This window comes from Exophiala spinifera, assembly GCF_000836115.1.
Source record: "Exophiala spinifera strain CBS 89968 unplaced genomic scaffold supercont1.1, whole genome shotgun sequence".
Taxonomy (NCBI): Eukaryota; Fungi; Ascomycota; class Eurotiomycetes; order Chaetothyriales; family Herpotrichiellaceae; genus Exophiala; species Exophiala spinifera.
Window position 1 is genome coordinate 387,240 of NW_015622513.1, and position 22,011 is coordinate 409,250.

The 22,011-nt window shown below is 52.4% G+C and overlaps 9 protein-coding genes across 9 annotated transcripts; 6 read left to right on the plus strand and 3 right to left on the minus strand.

Annotated features, from left to right (window-relative positions):
• Window positions 1-214: 214 nt before the first annotated feature.
• On the plus strand, window positions 215-2,509 carry PV08_00138 (uncharacterized protein; the record flags this gene model as incomplete). Its single annotated transcript, XM_016374505.1, has 1 exon — window positions 215-2,509. One exon carries the CDS (start codon window positions 215-217, stop codon window positions 2,507-2,509), a length of 2,295 nt encoding a protein of 764 aa, XP_016239781.1.
• Window positions 2,510-3,544: 1,035 nt separating this feature from the next.
• On the minus strand, window positions 3,545-5,124 carry PV08_00139 (uncharacterized protein; the record flags this gene model as incomplete). The annotated part of the gene is made up of 2 exons (XM_016374506.1): window positions 3,545-4,729; window positions 4,780-5,124. The coding sequence occupies 2 exons, from the start codon at window positions 5,122-5,124 to the stop codon at window positions 3,545-3,547; spliced, it is 1,530 nt and encodes a 509-aa protein (XP_016239782.1).
• A 329-nt stretch (window positions 5,125-5,453) lies between these two features.
• On the minus strand, window positions 5,454-7,262 carry PV08_00140 (uncharacterized protein; the record flags this gene model as incomplete). Its single annotated transcript, XM_016374507.1, has 3 exons — window positions 5,454-6,835; window positions 6,889-7,185; window positions 7,235-7,262. 3 exons carry the CDS (start codon window positions 7,260-7,262, stop codon window positions 5,454-5,456), a joined length of 1,707 nt encoding a protein of 568 aa, XP_016239783.1.
• Window positions 7,263-9,969: 2,707 nt separating this feature from the next.
• Window positions 9,970-12,198, minus strand: PV08_00141 (biotin-[acetyl-CoA-carboxylase] ligase; the record flags this gene model as incomplete). Its single annotated transcript, XM_016374508.1, has 1 exon — window positions 9,970-12,198. The coding sequence occupies one exon, from the start codon at window positions 12,196-12,198 to the stop codon at window positions 9,970-9,972; it is 2,229 nt and encodes a 742-aa protein (XP_016239784.1).
• A 154-nt stretch (window positions 12,199-12,352) lies between these two features.
• Window positions 12,353-12,799, plus strand: PV08_00142 (uncharacterized protein; the record flags this gene model as incomplete). Its single annotated transcript, XM_016374509.1, has 4 exons — window positions 12,353-12,414; window positions 12,467-12,498; window positions 12,557-12,621; window positions 12,719-12,799. The coding sequence occupies 4 exons, from the start codon at window positions 12,353-12,355 to the stop codon at window positions 12,797-12,799; spliced, it is 240 nt and encodes a 79-aa protein (XP_016239785.1).
• Window positions 12,800-13,061: 262 nt separating this feature from the next.
• Window positions 13,062-13,997, plus strand: PV08_00143 (mitochondrial genome maintenance protein MGM101; the record flags this gene model as incomplete). The annotated part of the gene is made up of 3 exons (XM_016374510.1): window positions 13,062-13,609; window positions 13,663-13,891; window positions 13,956-13,997. 3 exons carry the CDS (start codon window positions 13,062-13,064, stop codon window positions 13,995-13,997), a joined length of 819 nt encoding a protein of 272 aa, XP_016239786.1.
• A 1,354-nt stretch (window positions 13,998-15,351) lies between these two features.
• Window positions 15,352-16,820, plus strand: PV08_00144 (uncharacterized protein; the record flags this gene model as incomplete). Its single annotated transcript, XM_016374511.1, has 2 exons — window positions 15,352-16,026; window positions 16,077-16,820. The coding sequence occupies 2 exons, from the start codon at window positions 15,352-15,354 to the stop codon at window positions 16,818-16,820; spliced, it is 1,419 nt and encodes a 472-aa protein (XP_016239787.1).
• A 977-nt stretch (window positions 16,821-17,797) lies between these two features.
• PV08_00145 (uncharacterized protein) lies at window positions 17,798-19,402 on the plus strand (the record flags this gene model as incomplete). Its single annotated transcript, XM_016374512.1, has 1 exon — window positions 17,798-19,402. One exon carries the CDS (start codon window positions 17,798-17,800, stop codon window positions 19,400-19,402), a length of 1,605 nt encoding a protein of 534 aa, XP_016239788.1.
• Window positions 19,403-19,828: 426 nt separating this feature from the next.
• On the plus strand, window positions 19,829-20,991 carry PV08_00146 (uncharacterized protein; the record flags this gene model as incomplete). Its single annotated transcript, XM_016374513.1, has 2 exons — window positions 19,829-19,954; window positions 20,011-20,991. The coding sequence occupies 2 exons, from the start codon at window positions 19,829-19,831 to the stop codon at window positions 20,989-20,991; spliced, it is 1,107 nt and encodes a 368-aa protein (XP_016239789.1).
• Window positions 20,992-22,011: the final 1,020 nt, after the last annotated feature.

The following is a 22,011-nucleotide window of genomic DNA, read 5'->3' on the forward strand; positions in this document are numbered from 1 at the left end:
CTCTACAGATGAGTGAGCCGCCTGAATGCTACATTAGGCGCATCACCTCTGCCTCGAGAAGTCTCATCGAGCATGCCACTGGAAGGTCGTCTATCGTTGGGGACCTGCGTTTCACGTTGAATGGTCCGACTTCGACTGCCTGTGCGATCCCAGACACAACCCGACACATCCGCCAGTTGTCTACTCATCTCACTCCGGATGTATTGTATTCATGATGTCTAGAATTGCGTCCACAGGGTCGCTGAAGTCGAGGCCTCCTGCCATATCTACCAAGTCCTTCACACGCTACGAACCGGACCCTCCCTCTCCACCTCTCACCAGAAGTCGAGCAAGCACCCTGCAATCCTTCACATCCTCAAAGTCACCCAAGAGGGACGATGTCTTCGTGAAACCTATTGATGAAGAGAACGAGCCTCCTTCCCCCGATCTGGCACGCTCTCAGACTCTCCCAGACCGGTTCGATGAATTGCCGATAGAACTGGCCAGTCTGGCCGACAGATTCGTGGAATCGTTGGGCGCCAAAGTCTACAATGAACCGCCTTCGATCGACCAGCTCTCAGAGTTGTTCCAAGAGTTCTATGCAAGAGCCAGCGGTGCTATCTCAATTCACATTTCCGCTCTCAGATCCCGGCTCAACAGAGATGCATCGCCTGGCCCAGCAAAAGGGTCAAGTTTGACACCCCCTACCAAGTTGACGGGCTCTCAACAGATGTTGACAGCGTCCGAGGTGACAGAGAAGCGTAAGAAGAGGAGGCTTTTAGAGTACAAGAGGGTGCTTTTGGAGGAGGCAGTAGAAAAAAGAGTGTGCGAGAAAATCTACGACAAGATTTGGAGACATAAGAGCACCCTAGATGAGGTGAGGGACGAGAAGTTGAGATCAAAAACTGCAGCATTGTCGCTGGTAGGGATCGGCTTGAAAGATTTGGGAATTGAATGGAATACAGATTCGGAAAAGACGGTGGAGGACATACAGGCTTCACTGATACCGGCGAGGGAAGGGCTTGCAAAGATGAATGACGAACACTACCCTCTTGGAAAGTTGCAACATTTGACCGCCGCCCATAAGGCCATCGTGGACACCTTGTCTTCCATACACTCTTCTTCTTCATCCGCCGACGAGATCCTGCCGACTTTGATCTATACCTTGATCACTTCACCCGTCGAGGGTATTAACATCATCAGCAACCTCTATTTCATCCAGCGCTTCAGAGCGGCTCCTAAAGTCGACGGTGAAGCCGCCTATTGCTTGACGAACCTAGAAGCTGCGATTAGTTTTCTTGAGAATGTCGACCTCACAAGCCTGAGAGCGGACGAGCTGCCCGAGGGACCGAAGAAGGCGCCTTCGCAGACAGGATTAGATAGTCCTACCAGACTCGAACCATTCCCTCCCCTGGCTGGCACAGCATCTATGCCAGCTACCCCTACGACAGCAACTTCGATGTCCAGTGCCAAGGGCACCAACGTTGAAGTGAGCCCTGCGTCGTCGATCATCAAACCGCTCCCCGAAAGATCAGCTGCGGCACCGGCGACCCGCCATCAACGCACTTTTTCCGATCTCCTACAACCCATAAGCAATGCGAACGAAGCGGTACGCTCTACCGCCGAGGAGGGCTTCAAGAACATTTCCAGCACTCTAGACAATAGTTTCAAGTTCTTGATGGGCAAGCTAAAAGAGAGAAGTTCTGGAGATGCCAATGCGGAAGTCGTTGTCCCTAAAACACTGGATGAAGCAAGGCAACTCGTCAATCGGCCTCTCACCCCCGACGAAGATGATCCTGCTCTGAGTGAATCAAGCTCGCTTTATGACGGTCAGCATGCACATATACCTCCAAATCTCACCAAAACCGAAGACAAAATGCTAAGCCTGTTCGGAGGCCGGAAAGCTACTGCACGCGAGCGCAGCGTGGATAGTACCACAAGCAGCGCAAGCGGCAAAAGAGGAGGCTTTGGCGGGCCGACCAACGCTTCACCACCTGCTGGATTGGCAGGTTCACAAAAACCGGCTGCCCCGGTAACGCAGCCAGCCAGCAGCAATCCTCTTGACTCTATGAAGAGCTTTGGAACAAGCCTAAATCCGATCAACCATATCGGTTCGGCCATTGGAGGAGCATTCGGACGGTTCGGAAGTAGATCCAGTGTGTCTGCGTCTCCGCCTTCTGTTCCTACACCGCCTGCGCCGACTATTGTCCTTAACAAAAGTGCCACGAGTGGCGAACTCGGGTCGAAAGCAGAGAGCAAAGCAGATGGAGTTAGGACTGTCCCACTCCGCGTTCCAGATCAGAAAGAACTACCGAGTATTATGGCGGCTCCACCTATACTGCGCTTCATGTCAATAACGGATGCTAGTGAGCTGAAGATCCGAGATGTACAAGATTTGCTTACGGATTATCAGCGCTTGGCCAAAGTATTAGGCAAGCTCGTCCAGAAGGCGGAGGACGAACCTGAAACGGATCACACTGACGTCGAGATTGAGGAGTCTGCGACCGGCAGCGATCATGAAAAGATTTAGAGTGTGGGCTTGCTTGGGAAGTCGACCTATTTTCTGAAGATGTGAGCCCACGGACAATCAGCGGACCGCGTCTTCCACGCTACTGATTCCATGAACGAGGAAGCTCGTCTCGAAGGCCCCAAGGGGAGGAGTATGGGAGACACATGGTATGCCACGCTTTTGCTGCGCCAAAAGTTGGCAGATATCCCATGTATGTGCTGGGCCTTTGATACCAGCGCCATGTTTCGGAGGGAACTAGTTCTGTGTGTTTGTCCACGATCCGCAGAGCTGTATCATGTGCCTAGCTAAGCAATATCTTCCTAGAGAGAGATTGTGCAAACGGCAAAAGACCGGAGCTGGAGTCCGAGAGGAACTCTACTGTTTTCGCAAAAGGCAACATGCATGGTACACGGGGAACGTCCCAGTGCCATTTGAGAAATAGAGGGGCCTTTGTATCTGGCATGGATCTCTAGCTGTACTAGATAGAAGCAAGCGGCGCATGTCATTTGTTGCCGTGGTTGAGCGACGAGCGACGAAGGCTGAGTCGGATCGTTTTCGTCCTCGAGCAGGTTGGGTGATGGGAGAACGATACCTAGACACCAATGTGGCTTTTTTTGCTCTTCTCAGAACATGAGAACGGCACATTGTATGAATGGAATTCTCATGCACATGCAACACGCGACCCGTCCCATTTGGCATTTGTACCTCATAGGTGTTGACGTTTGCAATAGCTGACTTCGTCTCAAAATGTCAAACGTGACGTGTTTTCCATCGCTGGTCGTATTATCCCTTCCTCGCACATACATACACCCCTACCTGACCTGACCTGAGGCGTACGGGTGGTATTAGTACACTCCCAGAACGTCTCTCCGTAAGTAAGAACCAAGGTAAGTACTCATTCGTCGTTGCGGCGTCGTCAATAATCATTCACAACATTCATATCGTACAATTCCGACGACTCTCTCCGTGTGGCCCCCTCCCAAAAGAAGTCCTTTCTTCTCTCCTGTGCTTGCAGCGAAGCGGGTATCGCAAAAAGAAAAACATGGCACAACAAACTCACTTTCCCACCGCAGCACTCTTGCCGGCAATAAGCTGGCCTCCGCCCTTCCTAAGACTAGCCAGCTCCTCGTCTACGTCCTTTTTCTTTGCCTCGACCTTTGCGTCGCGCTTCTTCACCTCCAACTCGTACTTGAGTGCCGTCTTCCTCCGCTCGAATCGCACGTCCATCAGCCTCTCGACATCGGCGTGGAATTTCTCAAGAAACCACGCGGCCGCTTGCTCGCGTTCAGCATCTGTCAGAGACCGGAAGAGATGCTTCTGGTCTTCCGCGCGCATTTTTGTCAAGTTCGCCAACCTGGCCGCGAGACTCATTGGCGTCCCGTGGGCGTCCAGCGCAGGTTCCGCTGGCGGGGAAGATGGATCAATCGTGAAAGCGATGGCATCCATATCTGCCATTGTTTTCCCTACAATATCGGCGAGACTGAAATCCAAATACTCTGTTCGTGGCCGTTTGGTGTCCGGGAGAGGTAGAGCTGGAGAGGCATCCGCAACGGGCTGCGTTATTTCCTCCTCGGAGGACGATTCATGGTAGGACGAGATCTTGGAGGAGAATGGTGGGGGTTGCTGAGGGTCTTGACGCAGTGGTCCCAGCTCATGCGGAGCGGGTTGTTCGATCGTGGCTGCGCTTTTCGGTACATTGTCTACGACGGTTTGCTTATGAACCTGGAAACGGCTCTTGTGCGGCTGCTGGTCACCACGGCGATGGTGTAAGCCCGGGCTATCAGACCGCTCTCCCGCGTCCTGGTGCTGTTCTGGCTTGATGAATTCATTTTCAGGCGGCATTCGTGCCCGCGAGGGAGTGTCCCAAGTATCCGCCGGGTTATTGTCAGCATACTCGCCGTCGGGCTCATAACCGTCGTCATAAGCTTCACTCGGTGTCACGTTGGCCTCCGCCTCGCGGTCGAAAGTGTGTCCGTACTTTGGTAACCCTCCCCCGAGCCGTAGTCTCTGATGGTCATCCTGCTTTTTCCATTCCGGCGCAAAAGCAAATGGCAAAACTTGCGGCTGTGTAAATCTCTGAGCTTTGAATTGTGACTTGCCCGTCTTGAAAAGATTGAACGAGGGCGGCTCGTGTTCAGGCTCAAGGCCAAATGTGACATTCCGCTGGGTTTCAGAGCCGTCCGCAAGGCTTGTTGAGTCGTCGAAGTGAATGCTACGAGTGTCATCAAAGGCATTGACCTCCTACTTCCAAAGTCAGCTCGGGTACTTCCAATCCAAGCAACTTCACTCACCTCGGTCGGAGCGTGAGACTGAGCCATTGTTGTGACATTATCGTGGTGGACAGACTGCGTTGTCCGTGCTTTTGCTCTTGCGAGGGTATCTGGCACAGGGATCTTCATCCTCTGCGCAAGGTTTGGGTTTTGCCTTCTGGGCTTCGAGGTGTATGTGATATTAGCGTCGCTACTGTTAGACCGTGCTCCGCGTGTTGCGGCGCCATTTGCACGTTGCTTTGATCTCTCTCGCCGAGGTTGCGGTGTCAGAGAACGGGCCTCCGCTGGTACAGCCCCAGGCTCACTGGTGTGCAGATAGCCACTGACGCCTGTCGATCCTCTATTCGGCAATGTAGTCAGAGGCATGGTGAACGCATAAAGAGGGAAAGATCAGAAGCCGAGATGGGAAAGATGAAGATATTCTGCCGCCATGCAGTATGTCCAGGTTCCAGTCAGTGACAGCCGCTGCTCCTCCTACTCCAACAAAAAACGTGCCAAACGCGACAACGACTCCGACTCCGACGAAACGCGAGATCACGTGAGACCATGAAGCGCACACTGGGTACTCCGTACTATAAATACGCTCACGATCAGTGACAAACAAATACTTCATTGGATGGTCAGTATCAATGAAAAAGAAACGCAGCTATGGTTTCCGTCAAAACAATGCTTGAAAAGCCCCTTAGCCTCGTGGATCAGACCGAGCCTGTAGCAGACCCAGCTCCAGAGCCAGTGCCGGTGGCCGAGCCTGAGCCTGAGCCCGAGCCAGTACCAGAACCATCTTGCGACCTGGCATGCCTCTTCCTGCCGCCATCTTCAGTACCGCCGTCTACGCCATCGTGTACATCACCGCCGAAAGCGTCGTGATGTGCTCTCCTCTTCGGTCGGCGCCAGGGTGGTAGTATTGGAGCCCGCTTCCAGACCACCTCATCCTCACTGCTGGTTGAATCCTCCTCTTTTCTGGATACACCGAGACTGCCATGACTTTGGAAAGGCCGGTGAGCACTGGCAAGGAAGCCATTGTATTCTGCGTTGTAGTGTTCGTCAACCTCAGCGTCGGGATCCCAGACGGGGAGACCGTCAGGGGGCAATGCTTCACCGCTTGCATGGCCACGAGCATACTGCGCCAGCGAGCCGTTGATGCCGGTGAGGGACCACGCGAACACGGCCACTTCTTTGATAGCAGTCATGAAGCTTGTGGTGGTTAAATCCTGTGCTCCGACCACGGAGTCCGGCATGACTGGTTCTGGCGCCCAAGGGGACGCAAACACTCCATTGGCAAAATGAGGAGCCTCTGCGAGCTCGAGAGTGTGAGGGGCCAGAGGACTTGCCTTACGGAGAACCACCACGAGTCCGTCGGACGTGCACGAGATCACAGCTTCAATCTCCAAAGGCCCTGTCTGAAGATCCTCAGCAGGTGTCTGTGATGAGCCCCTCCGATCTGAGTTCAAATCGTCAGAGACTACGGGCCCAACGCTTCCAGTGTTCGTGCTATTATTAGATATTGTTCTGTGGACTCCGTTATCAACCACAGGCGCCAGTTGTTGAACTGAGGAGCTGCCGGTGCCTTGGTGGTCTACTGTGGCGGGAGTAGGGCGAGGTGTCGTGGCATCAGCCATCGAGGTAGTTGAGCCGGACCTTTCAGAGCCTACAAGTGGAACACCTCCCTCGTCTTCATCACTTTCGTTGTCCGGCAAGGCTTCCGAATGTGTTCGACTCTCGGGTTGCAACGGGTTGCGGTACCAGAATCTCAAATAGGCGATTGAGTCATTAGCTTTTGCGCTTTCGAGACATTTGACTGCATCTCGAAGACAGTTTTCTTGAACGCAGTAGTAGAAGCTCTTGCCGATGATCTGTTCGGGATCCAGGCCAAGGATGGTTGATACACCGCTGGTAGCATACATTATGGTGGATGTGCGGGTGAAGCGGTTCAAGAATAACGCAGCTCTGGGCTCTGGCAGGGGGGTAGTTGGTTCTTCGCTGAACTTGTTGGACAAGAACGACAACATGTGGTATCGCGGGTCTCGAGGCGAAGAGGAGAATATTCGGCGGACGCCAGCTCCATCGAGAGCCCGTTCTAGACCAAGGTTAAACCCTGAATTCCTAAAACGAAGGCACATTGTGACTTACGTTGCGCCCTCGGGCCCCTTCGATAGATTGCAGTGCTAGCCACAAGAACATCGTGTACAACAGTGAAGACACATTCACACCCAATCCATTCGCCACTCTTATGCTTGATTCTGGCGTAGTTCATAACAGAAGCCTTGTCAAGCTCAATGCCACGGTCATGGATCTCGCGGGCGAACGGGATTTCATCAGGATGGAAGTATTCCCAACATGCCTTGCCAATAACCTCGTTAGGCAAGTAGCCCAGGATATCCTCAATAGAGTCTGAGCAATACTTGATGCGGGCATCGCGAGAGAGGTCTACGTCCGTTAGCCTTCTGCAAACCCCAGGGACTTGGTAGGTACACACCGTGGATGGTAATAAAGACGGTCTCCATGATAACGGCAGATTGATATGAGAGTCATAAAGACAAAAAGGAAACGTGTACCGAGCAGCCCTAAAAGACGCTGGTGTTCTGCCAGATCATCGAAGCCGGAGACCTTCTTAATACTTATTCTACAGTGGCTCCTTCCAAGGGGGGAAGGCGGAGAGCAACCAGGAACCTGTGGTGCTGCTGGGCGAGCGGTGTGTGCTCCAGTTGGTACGCCGTGAGTTCTAGTCTAGTATGCCACAGAGGTCAGAACTAGACAAGGGCCAGGGTATCAGGTAGTGGCGGGAGCCCTCGAAGCTCGAAATGGAGTGGTTGCGAGACTGTTGTGAGCGCTGATCCAAGATAGCAGTACTGTTGACAATCGTACAAGACGAGGCTGGAGGAAACGGAGGCGATTGGACTCACTTCTTTGCGGTTAGAGATGCTGCAGGAACGGTCTTTGCCAGTAACGAAAGTATAGGACCACTTTTGAGATATGTGGGCTCCTAAGTGTAGGACTGTGCAAGAGACGGTACGAGTACGAGTCAAACGCTCGATTGAGCGTCTGTGACGATAGGAGAGCATAAAATTCTGGGCTCATTGTCGTGGTGGAGAAGATGATGCGAGGTCGACGGGGATAAGCCTCCCGGCTCGCCAGATTCATGCCCGGTGGGTTCTGCTCATCTGGAGGGATTCGTTGGAGGACACCTTTAGCGGCTGAAACATGGGTCGACAGGGTCCTCCTCCGGGTCTGCCAAAGCATACCAGTACATCAGCCGATGTTGGCACTGAACGGTGGCGCATCGAGTCATTTGACTGTAGTCCAACGGTCCAAAATTGTCCCATGCTCTTCTCTTGCTGTGGGGAATGAGACTCGGTATTGTCGAAACTTGGACGACTTTACAAGTTCTTTGCGCCGAACGACGCGAAGGCGCGGAAGAAGGAACTGTAGTCACTTTGCAAGGTTTGATCCTTGTCCAAATTTACGTCACAATGACTTTTCACGCCGGAGACCTTGAAATGAGGCTCTCACGCACCATGGGCAAACCATGCGAAGGCAGCTTTTCCCATCCGGTGCTCGCTTGCTGTGCATTAGCGTACATAACGTTCGCCGAGCCGACCACCCAAAATGTATCCCAGGCCGAGCTCCATATGCGCAGCTGTGTACTACTCGGCTGTGACTGCTGGTAACTCGAGTGCATCAGAGAAGCTTTGGCTGTGGGGTCGGTGGAAAAAAAACGCAAGGACGTCTCTTCATGTGGCACAGAATCCCGTTGATGCTCCTTGTGTCACACATTCGAGCGGACGGTGCGCAGGAGAGTACCGAACTTCATCACCGCAGTCTCCCACAGAGTGCTGCACAAGAGGACCGGGGGAGAAGGCAGATCACCATCCTAGCGAGCCATAATGGAAGCCGGTAGGCTGGTCGACCCCTGCGCCTCTAAGCAAGCCGTTAGGCCGTTAGGCCCTATATATCATTTCGAGATGCCAGGGTTTTAGCGTCCTGCCACTGCGAACGCCAGGGAAAGGAATGGGACGAGTCTGCAATAGGGCGTCAATCCGCTACTAACTCGTCCTCGCAACCCCAGCACGGTGACTGTCGAGTTTGCATGCTTTGGGGAACAGCTGACAGGATCTGGGGATCCCACCAGTGCGGCTGGCTCCGGAGGGGTGCCTCCTTCGGCCCGGAGCTCTAGTGAATTCAGCAGTGCAAGAACACAACAAGCCCTAATCGGCGGACGAGGAGCCTTCTTCGTTACTTGAAGGCCACGGAGGACCGCCTAGTAACTGCTGTAGCAGTCAAACCCATTGGAAGCATGATTATTGTACCTCAACCTTACACGGCTCGACAGAATGAGGGAAATCCAGCGAGCAACAGCCATTGACAAAGCACATGGCAATGGGGCGCTACAACTCATTCTGCAACATTGATTGCTCTTTCTCGCAAGGGTTGAGGCAGGGGAAATGGCGGTGATCATGTTGAGCATGTTGCAAACGTGCTTGGAATGGAAACGGCACCACCATTTGCCCAATCCGCGCCAGAAGGATTGGGGCCATTGTGATGTTGATTGCTGCAAACTATCAAAGGTCCAACTTGGCTGCAGGGAGAAGGGCATTGTTTGACAGCATATGCATCCAGCCTCTTCTGGTGTCTTCCTCCGGGTTGAGACAAGACACCTCCTGGCACAACAAAGAGGCCGCCCTGCGTCGGCACATATCCCTAGCCGAGCGTAGTAACGGGATCGCCGATTCCCTACATGTGGGAGCCAAAGTCGGTTTGACTTGCTGTAACCAACTGGCTTTCAGACGTCATCCCCGGTCGACCATCGACCATGAGGCCTTTTACGCAGGGCCTTGCTTTCAGACGTAGCATTCTTACCGAGTAGAGTGAACCAAGCGGTCAGCCTTGCCGCAGGCCCTTTGTATTCTTTTTCTCTAGCATGCAGCACGCTAGCGAAAAAGACTGTCAGCATGATGAAAGAGGGAAATATGCATTTCTCTCGACAAGGTGTCTTCCTCGTGTTCTCTCAAAAGCGATACAGGAGTCCACTCTTACCGTGCCGATGTGCTACAGGATAATATTTCACCTGCATGAGGGCTTTTTTTCGGAAGGAATGCTGGCTTCAGAAGTTGATCACAAGATAGACTTGGCTGACCGGTCTCAACCGGTGTTGTCGGGACTTGCACTCCGCTTAGAGCTTTCTCTGTGAGGGGCAAGGCCGTTAGCACTTGTTCACGTTGAGGCAAAGACAATGAGGGCTTTTGTCCTCGGGCTGAGCTGCAAATTAGGCTCTCCGCAGCAAGGGCCACATACCTTCACGAGGCCTTTGAAAAAGTCGAAACTGTTGGCGTCGCTTTGTAAAGTCCATCTTCTACCGGTCTCTCGGTCTTCCCAGCCCAGCTCTTCAGCAATGAGTAGGCCATAGTCTCTCGTAATCCCTTTGATGCGTGCTCGCTGGCCACCTTCGGCTTCGAGCGTGACAATTTGGTCCATGTGCAACCAATGCTCGTAATAGATCTTTTCCATGGTTTCATCAAATCCTGTGACCAGAAATCGCGCATAGAGGTCGTCGAAAACCGTCAGAATCCTGGCCAGCAGCTTTTCCAGTGTGAATGGCTCAACTTTGCGCGGAAGGAATTGTATGAGCTGGTTCAATGATATGGTTGGAGCAGCGTTGGCAGTGTTCAGACCGATTCCACACACGGCGATATACTCCTTGCTATTGTAGTGACTGTTCACAAGGATGCCGCCAATTTTGGTGTAATTTTCGTTTCTATCGCCACCATTCTCCTCGGCCTTTGCGAGATCCAATGCGAAGATGTCATTTGGCCACTTCAACTTGATTGGCATGTCTTTGTAACGGACGCCATCGTAAGATTTTATTCCTTGTACTATCGCCATCGCTGCCAAGTACTGAACGAACACAACTGGAGCAGCCTGCATTTTTGTCATGGGATGCCGGATGACAGTGCTGAACATGAGGCTCCCAGGAGGCGATACCCACACATTGGATCCCCGGCCTCTTCCAGCGACTTGTACCGTGGCCGTGGCTGTGAAGCCTTGGGGGAGGTTTCGAAGCAATTTGGTGTTCTTTTCGAGTAATGTGTTTGTTGAAGTCACCACTTCGCCATAAAGTAAATGTGCGCCAAACGTTGAAGTGCTGGGGAACTGACTTTGATAATGTTCAAGGTTTGCGTAAAAGGCACGATGATTAAAATATGGCGTTGACTTGGACTCTGGCTGGCTGTTGTCGTGTACGATTATATGTTTGGTGACCGTATTATAGTCGACTATTCGATCGGAGCTGCCATCCAGCTCGTTAGCAGATCTCTTGTTATCAACCTGTAACGGCAATGCTTCTGCTAAATCTTTCGTTTCCCATGCGGACGGTTTGATAATGTGAAATGTGTCATTGTCGTCCCTCAGGAAGTCTTGCTGTTCTTCGTCCTTCTCGATGAGATGCTGCAATGAGGCCAACAGCTGTGTTGTGTCGGACGGCGTGTAAGAGGAAAGGTGCATATAGGAGAGGGATGGTACATTTTGGTCGTCGCTCACTGTAAGACCAAGCTTGGTCAGACATGCCTTGACAAAATCCATTCTGTGTTTCTCATCGGCGGCCAGGGTCTTGATCACGTCTGAAAATCCGGGGACATCTGGCTTGGATTCCAGGTTGGCTGAGGCGAACCTAGGCTTCGTCAGTGACCAGTCATCAGCTGGCTTCCCCAGAAAGACGAACTCTGGATGTGGACCCGTCAGTAATGCTGCACCTTGACCGACCTTGCAATATACAACGGCAGCAGAGCCTTCGCCCGAATCCACAGCGACATGTTCCGTGTAACTCGCAAGGACTTCAACACCCTGACTCTTGAACTTTGGTGCGTCCACAAAAACGCAGCCTCCGTTGTAGTAGGATTTGAAGACCTTGGGCACAGTCCCAGCTGACATGACAGTCTTGTCGACCTTCAGGTCTGCAGCCCGAGCACCCTTCTCGCTATGATAGACAAATCCCGGAAATGCACAACCTCGAGCAATACCAGGAAAGAATTGAAGTTCTCTGTCGCCAATTACTTCCATCAGCTTATCGCCAACCTCGAATTCGCATCGACTGCTTCCATAATAGCCACCAGCACAAAAGCCGATGTAATTTCCACCACGCTCAACAAATTGACGAATCCGCCTATTGCCCTCGCCATTGAGGGTATTGCAATATCCCTGGTCAGCTCCGCCCGGGAATACTAGAGCAGCGCATGTCGCCGTCCAAGGCTCTTTGATGATCATGTCGCCGGTGACCGGAATAACAGCATAGTTGGGCGACAACAGTCTTCGAAGGGTATAGAGACAATGTCGAACTGATTCCACGGTACTTCCGTTTCCTGAGAGCATTAGATTTTCATTGGCTCGCCATGCTTCCTGAGTGAGCGCACCAGAGTAGACAAGAACGTTCATCCGTTTCGTAGCCATGGTTGGTGGCGGAACTCTCGATGTAATGTGATGAGGAAAGGAGCTCGAGATACTCCTCAGGTCAGACAACCACTGTTGATGGTCACCCGACCACAGATTTTCAACCTTTTCTCCTGTTCGGTATTTCTGCCCAAACTCACAACAACGAATTGCGATGACGGGCAAACAGAAGGTTGAAAATATCCAGGCCGATGAGGATGATGAACTTGACGAATGGTATGCTCCTCGATCAGCTGACGGTTGGCAATGCTGATAGTATCATCAATAGGGACCAGAGAATTTTTAGTACAGGTTGTGCTGGTAAGTTGGAAAGCCCATCAACCGACAGTAGCAGTAGAAATTTAACGCAATGCCGCAGAGGAACAGCTCCGAATGAACGACTGCTATTACGACAAGAAAGACTGGCGGTTGTGTCGGAATGAAGTGAGTGTTGACCCCCAACAACAGGGCAGCTTTTACTCCCTCCCCCGGTGGTCCTCGGCACCCCCAGATTCTCAGTTTTACTGACACCCAACCACAGATGGAGGCTTTTCGACAATGTTGGAAGCGCAAAGGAAATGAGGAACGCACTCTGAGCAAAGACGCCGCGCCAGAAAAATAGAGAATCTGTCTACGTCTTGTGTACCAGAAAGCTGCTCTTGCTCGCCCACCAAATCCGAGTCACGGGATTTGGTGTTGCTGGTCGTCGAGCTGCATCATCTCTAATGGCGACGCGATTCTCTAGTTGTTGACCAAATCTTTTCCTCATAGATTACTTTCATTCCTGCGATTGTACTACTAGTGATCATTCACACTCACCTCTAAACCATTCCGGTCATTCCTTTCTCGAGCATTTGAAGTAATCGTCTTTCGTTGTTGTCATTATGTTGCCGTTGCCTCGACTCCCTCTACAGGCGAAAGGTGTACGTACTACGACCCTCCGCTCACTTGGGCCAGATCTTTCAAGTTCTGCCTCTTACCTCTTTGTACGACGTTCTAAACAATTTGGCTTGCCCTCCCGCGCCATCCTCATAAGTTCATTTTCTCGGAGAGCCCAGTCTACGGCAACCCAGCCTCCGAAGATCATTGCGAGTCCCGATGCACCTCCCAACGAGCCATCCTCAGACCGATCAGACGCACAGCCTCTGAAGACACAAGAGGAGGATCCTGCACACGTCGATTGGTCAAAGTCATTCCATGGGCTTTCTGCAGAGCCGTTCTCAAAAGAAGCGGCCGATGTTCTCATGGCGCCACTGAGCCCAGATGATGTGGAGATAAAACCAGACGGCATCATCTATCTGCCAGAGATAAAATACAGACGAATACTGAATAGAGCTTTTGGGCCTGGAGGATGGGGCCTCGCGCCGAGGGGAGACACCATCGTCACCGATAAGGCAGTCACCCGAGAATATGCATTACTTGCACACGGACGGTGAGACAGACAGACCTGCCATTCAGACCGCAGAGCAGCTAACGCAACACCAGACTGGTGTCTATAGCGCGAGGAGAGCAAGACTACTTCAACAAGGATGGCATACCGACTGCTTCTGAAGGGTGTAAATCCAATGCCATGATGCGGTGTTGCAAAGACCTCGGAGTTGCCAGCGAGCTCTGGGACCCGCGATTCATCCGAAAGTGGAAGGCAGAATATGCTAGGGATGTCTTTGTAGAGCACCAAGGGACTAAGAAGCGGACGAAGATATGGTTGCGCAAGGTACGCCGCTCGATTCCCCCGGGTTTGCACAACCCAGTCGATACTAACCGCGATGTATTTCCAGGGCGACCCAGTATCGTATCCATATGCGGAGATCAAGAGATGACCATGGTCACAACACGCCTCGCTGAGAAGTCAGGGACTATTTCTTCTTGCATTCGCGGCGAAGGTGCCAGAGCCTCCAGATGCAAGAGCTATTGGGCCACCTTCATCGGCAAGACCGCCGGCGCCGGAGCCAGTCAATTGACACACGCTATACTGCCCGTACACTTTTCCACAATCCTACAAGGTATCTCCCGGAGTGTGAGGCGACGCATTGTGTACAAGTGCCGGTTGTTTAACGGCGTTGGTACAGAGCGACGAAAATAGGTGCGTGCTACCAGTCAGCCAGTGCTGTGTTTGCATCGAGCATCAAAGTATCTCTCCACTCCGCACCCCCTCCCTTCAAAGGCGCCCTTCCCACGTATACCGGACGTATCTCGTGGGCAGGCTCAACTGCACATTGCATTGCAGAAGATCTGATCCATCTTAGGTTTAGCAAACGAGGCTGAGCTCGTGAACCAAAGTTGGTTGTGTACACATGCTGTATAGTAGATATCCCGCGGACTTTTTCACATGCACTCACTTGGCACTGCCGAATATAAAATAACCGTGATCTTGCACCCGAAGCGTGGAGGCGTCGTAGGCCCTTATGCAGCGAGACTCCCGTGTCCACCCGTGGGGAGCGAAGAAGAATTATGCTCGGATAGGCTGATAACCACATGCAGTGTGAACAGCGCAAAAATCGGTGAAGGATTGGGACTGCCTGTTTGGACCATGTATCAGGGCAACGGCTGGTCTTCAGGCGCCTATCCAAGTTTAAAAAGAGTTCTCGGATTGAGGTTGTATCTTCTGTAAAATGATAGTCTGTAAAATGATATTGCAGGCGGAAGCGGTCGTACCAATGACTCTTCACATCTCTCCTGTCTGAGAATCGCCCTCCCGGTCGTCTCTCCACCACCTTCCGACAGCCTTTCACGCCCCGCTGAACCTCGCCTCAAATCGAACAGGTTGTGTCAGATATAGCTCCAAAGCCAAGCCTCAAGCCTGACCGTCGAGGTGCTCATGACCTCGAAAAAGGCTCCAAACTGCCGACCATGTTCTGTTCTGGCTCTTCCCTAGGTAACTTTCGACTTGATGCAGCTCCACGCCGGCCAAGCGAAGACATTCGGGACATCTTCCACCGCAACGACGCTTCGTCCCCGGGAAGATAGCAGGTACTCGTCGTCCTCGGTGCTGAAAGCCCCAGGGTCTCGAAGGTCTCTCAATGACGAAGCGTGGCAGCGCCACCATCCACACTTGGTGTTTCTCTAGACCCTGCCATTAGGTTATAATCGTCGCTGACCAGCCCCATTTCCTCATTTGCTGGAGTACAGTCAGTCCTACCCCGCGCCGATAAGTCGGTTCTCTTCACTTGTGCGATGGCTGCTCCAAAGGCGCACGAGCCATCGGAGTCATCTAGGGCGAACAGACCTGCGTCGGCAGGAGATGGAAAAGACTTGAAGTTTGGACAGCTCTGGAATAACGCAGGCAAACCTCCGCCTCGACCTCAACCAAGTGATCAGCCCGGAACGGTTCGGCGCCAATCGCTGATACACTTCCACACTGCGGATGCAGAGGACATTATAAGAAGGGAGAGTGTCGCACAAGGCACACCTAGAATGTCCTCCAATGTGTCAAGAAGATTATCATCACCTCCTCCTCCCTTAAACTATCAACGTGGTGTCTCCTTCGACACTTTTGAAAACCGAGATGCGTCGACGGAATCCTTTACCCTGAATTACAAACATCGGGACTATGTACACAACCGTCAGAGCCGAACGTTCCTCTGCGGGACCGATGCAAAGGATTACTCCGAGTATGCGTTAGAATGGATGCTGGACGAGTTGGTAGACGACGGCGACATGATTGTTTGCCTGAGGGTGATTGATAAAGACGCACGACCCGGCGAAACGTCATACGATCATGGCAAATACAGGCTAGAGGCGCAAAAGCTACTGGACAGCGTTGTCAAGAAAAACAGTTCCGAAGAGAAGGCTATCAGTATCATTATGGAGTTGGCCGTTGGGAAGGTTCAAGAGATCTTTCAGCGCATGGTGAGCTTGAACAATGGAACGATTCATGCCCCAAACTGACAGTGACATAGATTGAGTTATACGGCCCACAAGTACTAGTTGTTGGTACTCGAGGAAGAAACCTGGGAGGGATGCAAGGGTTGCTCCCGGGTTCGGTGTCCAAGTATTGCCTCCAGCACTCCCCTGTCCCCGTCATTGTTGTTCGGCCCACTTCGAAGAGGATGAAGAAGAAGCAAAAAAGGCAACTGGAAACGGGTCGAAGTGTCTACAGCAGTATGCTTGAGCATGTCCAGTCGGCTGGAGGTAATAGTTTGTACTCTCAGACCAACAGCACTTCGATATCAACGGAAGCAACTCAAAAAGAGGCCGATGCCGTTGCGAAGGCCATCGGTCCACCTAAACGCGGCATCCTGAAGGGCACATATGGTGGGCCTCTCACGCGAGTCACCTCAGCCAAAAGTGACATAACTTCGGACGAGGACTCTCCCGAGAGAAGTTTTGCGCTGCCCATAGGATATCTGAGCACGGAAAGTGCACCCCGAGCAGACTTGGCCATGAAAAGCCCGAGCATTGCTGCGCTTGCAGAAGACTGGGACGAAGATAAACCGCCCAGATCACCAAGACATGGTGCAAAGAAAGATCACCGAGACAGCGATGCAGCTATCTCTGATGAAGAGGATATTCACCTGTTGGTGCCCAGGATTGTCGAGGAACGACGGCCGTCTGTAAGAGAGACGACGCCGTGGTTGGCGGATATCCTGCGAGATAAACCACAACGAAGGTCACCGAGCCATGGCCGTTCGCCTTCCCGATAATGTCGGTGTTGGAAGGCATTATTTGGCCTCGATGGTTGCTGCTCTGACAGGGTCAACGCCCACCTGAGTTTCGGTGCAAGAAACCTGGGATGGTCTGGGACGAAGGACGTTGCATCCAGCGTGCTGCTACTGTTCAAGCCTTCATCTTTGCAGAAGTGGACGTCGAGTGTCTCTTCCACACAGACATATGTACCACGCGTACGACCGCCTCCTTCTGAGAAGTCGTCTGACCAGCCCTTTCGCGCAGAAGAGACCGCAGAAGTCGCATGCGAACCCTGCTATTACGACTCATGACGGCCGAAGTGACCTGGAATATATAGACATAGTTGCTCCGCGCAAGCTCCCGGTTGTCCGCCGTCGTCTACATCATATTTACATCAAGCAGCACTCCACACTACAGCAAAGACAGTGCCTAGCCCTAGGTACGAAGTACTCCGTATCCAGGCGTAGATTAAACTGGGCACTCCCTACTCCGTACAGGCAAGCCCATAGTAAACTAGGGCTTCTCAACATGACTGCTGCTTCAAGGATAAGCTCCTTGACACTTCCGGTCCTCAGCTGCATCGCAAACCAGCCATGGGGCTATTCCAAGTGTCTAGCACAACCACATGCTTTGGCGATGCAGTTGTTATCGCGTACTCGAGGGGAATCTGCGGGCGCTAAGGATCGATAGTGCGCTCTTATGCCCAGCTCCGGTAGGATAATTTACTAGCGGTCCGGCCACACCTCACGCCTTATCAACTTATCATATCTCGTCGGTTTTTTAAGGTGGTCTCGTCCCTGCGCCTCTTCAACCCTTGCCGCCCTCATATAATGGTCGTACAGTGTGCCTGTACGCGTGTGACAACAACTGTGTACGGCTCTCCAAACCCCCTGATGCCTCTACCTTCGAGCATCGTTCCTCTTCCACGGCCTGAACGACTGAATTATGTTCTGTGAGAATACGGTCTTGTCCCGCCGCGAGCAGACCGCCAACAATGCTGCCACAAAGCGCAGTCGAAGACTGTGACGAATGCACTCCCGACTACCTCAACCCGTCGAGACAATTTGGCACCAAGGCCGCGTTTTCGACTCTTCCCTTTATTACGACGTTCGCTTTACTGACTTTTGTCGCCTATCGCAAAGTCTATCCCCTCCTCTCATCCTCACCTCAAGCCTTCGATGGTCACAAAGGACTTCCCAGGCCGGCGACGTCATCTGTCGAACCTGCCACGCAGCACCTTGCACGCCGTATCGCAGCAAGCACATTTGCCGCTACTATAGGCTTGTCGGCCGTCCTCACAGAACTGCTCCTTTGTGAAATATCCAATTCGTTCAATCCTACTGCGAGGACTGTTGCACTTCAGATTACCGTGGCTAGCCTTCTTGGCCTCCTCGTGGTCGCGATCCCGCTATTAGGGATATCTTCAGTCGTCGCAAAATCTGGGTACAGATTCCGAGGGCAGAAAAGGGCCCAAGTTCGCCTTGCCTGGGTTTTGGAGTTTGCTGGTTATGCCGCATTCCTGTTGGCGTTCTGGGCTATCGGGGCCTTACTACCCTCCTCGGCCAGCATCAGCGAGAGTCTCAGTCGCCATGAAGGTTTGTTCCAGGCATGTCTTGATAGACTAGCAATCACCGGCGTGTCGTTCATGGCACTGTTGTCTGGCTTTGCCTCCGTCAGCGCTATCTGGCAGTGTTTTGGGCCTAGACCAAGACTTGTCACCGAGAACGACATCACTCGTAAACAGGCCGGACTAGATGCCACGCTACACATGGCTGCGCAGAAGAGAGAACAGCTTAGGGCTCTAGAGCAGAGAAGCCTGGAAAGCCCCCCTGCCAACTTCTGGGGATGGACGATTCAGCCCTTCAGAGGGAACCAACATACTCAGGAAAGAAAGATCTTGGAGCTCGAATTATCAGGGCTGGAAACAATGTCGTCAGAACTGGAGACTTCACTCTCTATCATGCGCTCCCGGCATGCTACACAGTCCAAGGCGACTACAATTATGGGTCGATTGTCCCTCACGTTCTCCTATGTCTTTGCCTTGTACTGCGTCTGCCGCATTTGTACAACCACGGTCAACATCATCCAGCGCATGTTCTCGCGGACTTCCCCAACGTCCGACACAGATCCAGTCACATACTCAATTGCCCTGTTCGCACGGCACGTCTATCCCTCGCTCGATCGGGTCTCTTGGGCGCAGCAGATTTCCTTCCTCCTCTCTGGCGCCATGTTACTGGCTTCTTTTACTGCAGTAACACAGACATTCCAACTCTTTGCTCGTTTCATGCCCGGCGTGGTCCATGCGACAAGGACCAATTTTGCCCTGTTGATCAGTCAAATCAGTGGGATGTATGTTATAAGTTCTGCCATCATGCTCAGGGGTATGATGCCCAAGGAAGTAGGCAGCGTGATCAATAGTGCACTCGGAGCCGGATTGTTGGAGCCTGCGTGGGTCCAGAGATGGTTTGATGGCTTCTTCATGTTTGCCGTGTTTGGGACCGCCGGCGGTATTTTTATTGGGAGAAAAATCTCAGGAGGACTGGCCTTTGATGACGATATGGCATGGGATGGTGCTCTGGGATCAGGGAAACAGTCCTGAAATAGCGATGACCCTTGTATTATTTTTCTTTTCTTGGAAAAGACTACACAGTATGGAGTATGCTAGGGCATTTTCGATGATTTGTGCATGACAGTGATAACCACCGCGCAGAGATCTTTCCCACATTCAAGGTGCTTGTTTCAAGATTAGAGTAGTAACAACAAAAGACGAGGAGTAGATACTATAGTCAGTATATGTGTGTACCTTTCCCATGACAAGTTTAAGTGGTGACTTTTATCTTTAAGCACGCGGCGAGGCTGTCACCTAACGATGCTGGGGTGTGCGTTCTGCTTCCGCCCGAGTTGGAGAAGCCACAAAAGTGACGCGACGTGGTTCAACGAAGAGCAGGCCGGCTACAGGTTCTCAATTTCCTCGGTGTGTTTTCTGTCCAAAAGATTCTTTTTTCTCCCAAAGTGTTCTGGTGCCATGACAGATCTCTCTGTGACTTTGTCTTCGATCCTAGTCGAGAAGCACTCGTCTAAGTCTGTCATCGGCCGCGCCAAAGATCTTACGTCTGACCTCGACTCTTTTCTGAGGGAGGCATATCAGATAGTATGCTGCTCAGTGCCCTTTTTGTTCGGCTATGTTTGTAATGCTCACCCTCGCAGAATCAATCCATCTCGTCACTTCTCAGGTATCTACGAGCCATTCGCACCCCGTATCTATCAACAGCTCCACCGCCTCGCCATTCTCGACGGAACGAGCCCGTAACATCTCTATCCTCAACACAAGATTGGGAGGTCCCTGAGCACCTCAACGACTCTCAAAGAGAAGCGATTGACTCAGAAACATCCTCGGTCCTCCGGGAAATCAACGGCAGGATCGCAGCCCTGTCTTCTGCCGTTGACCTCCAGCACGATACCGCAAAGAAAATTCTAGAGAAGCAATATGGGCGACCAAAAGGGGTATTATGGCGCTGGGCAGCTGGAGACGGCGATAACGACGACGCCGGGAAATCGAGTTCGCAGCTAGATGAGGAAGGACGAATCTGGACGACAAAGACGTTTCGAGATGGAGTATTATGGTACCTGGGCAAGAGGCTGAAAGATGCCATTACCATGCAACAAGAGATGGTTGAGAAACGACTGGATCGCGAGCGACAGAAACAGATGAGCGTACTCTATGACCCAAGGAACAAGGGGGTGAATGCAAGTCGAGACACAACGTTCAGCGCATCTAGTACGGAGAAATATGGCAATCAAGATCTGAGAGGACACGACGAGTACAAGCCTTGGAATGACCCAACTCAGCCGCGGGCACAGGACTTGTCGGCGGAGCAACTGCAACTCTTCGAAGAAGAGAATAAGGGTATCTTTGAGCATTTCAACAACCAACTAGCCAAAGTTACTCAAGTGGAAAAGAGTTTGATGGAGATCAGCAGTTTGCAGCAGACATTGGTCGGGCACCTAAGTGTGCAGGGAGAGATGATCGAGGGTCTGGTCACAGATGCCGCGAACACAGACGAAAACGTGCGCAAGGGTAACCGCGAGCTGAAGAAGGCAAGTGAGAGAGGAAGCACAGCGCGGTTGGTGTTTTACGCCACTGCTGGATTCTGCTCGTTCTTGGTGGTCTGGGACTTGATATTCTAAGCACGGTGGTTTGCGCGCCATATTTGGGTACATACTCCCCATGGCACATCTCAACAAGATGTGAATAGACAGCTTCCATGTGCAAGGATGCAGATCCTCCATAAGGCTTTCGAGGTCAACGGGCCGACAGCGAGATCTGGCATCGCTGGTGGCGTGCTGATGTGCTCCGTATACATCCGCTTCACGTTCCCAAAGATAGAATCCCCCGGATGCTCCTTTGCCCCGGTGACGCCCGAGAAGGACAGTGGAGTCATGGAGGGGGTACGGAGTGCAGTGTATCGAGGGGCAAAGAAGAGCTTCTCGTTCCCTGCACCAGAATTAGCTGTACAGAGGATACAAGTACTGTAGAAGTGTGGCTGCCTCGTCAGCCAGCTCCGTTCTTACGAGTACAGGTACCTATGAGGCTACGCCAGAGACCTCCCGGCTGTGGACTGGTAGAGAGCGATGCATAGGGGAGAAGGTGACCTGTAGCCCGAGGCCCCGGTTGCTTGCTCAGACGGTATTTAGGCGTCCCCTATTGGCCTGTTCCCGTGCTCCGTTGTACCTAGGCCCCTTGTTCTCCAAAACATTTGGGGATGTTGGAGGGCGCGTTGGGCTGTGAGCCTGCGAGCCTGTGACTGATGAGAAGTTCTGCCTGAGTCACCGCACGCCTTGTGCCATACTGTCCGCAGGTGATGACATTGACCTCCATCCAGTCCCGAGGGGTGTCTGCAGGCACAGATTGACTACGACTATCTGCGACAAAAAGCATATCCGCGCTCAAACAAGCACCGTTGCCTCGCTACATTTTCACCGGTTTACCGAGGACTTGCCAGCATCACAAGCTAATAATTACCCTCATCCGTCCGTCCACACAGCCCTGGTACGTCCCCGGCATCCGTCCGTCCCTCTCGACGATTTTCTTGACACCGGAGGTGACCACCGTACCCCTTGGTTTCCAAAAGAACATGTCTTCACCGCTCAAATCTTCCTCCTCCTCGTCGTCTCAGCCTAACGTCGTTTCTCGTCTCTCGCAGGTCA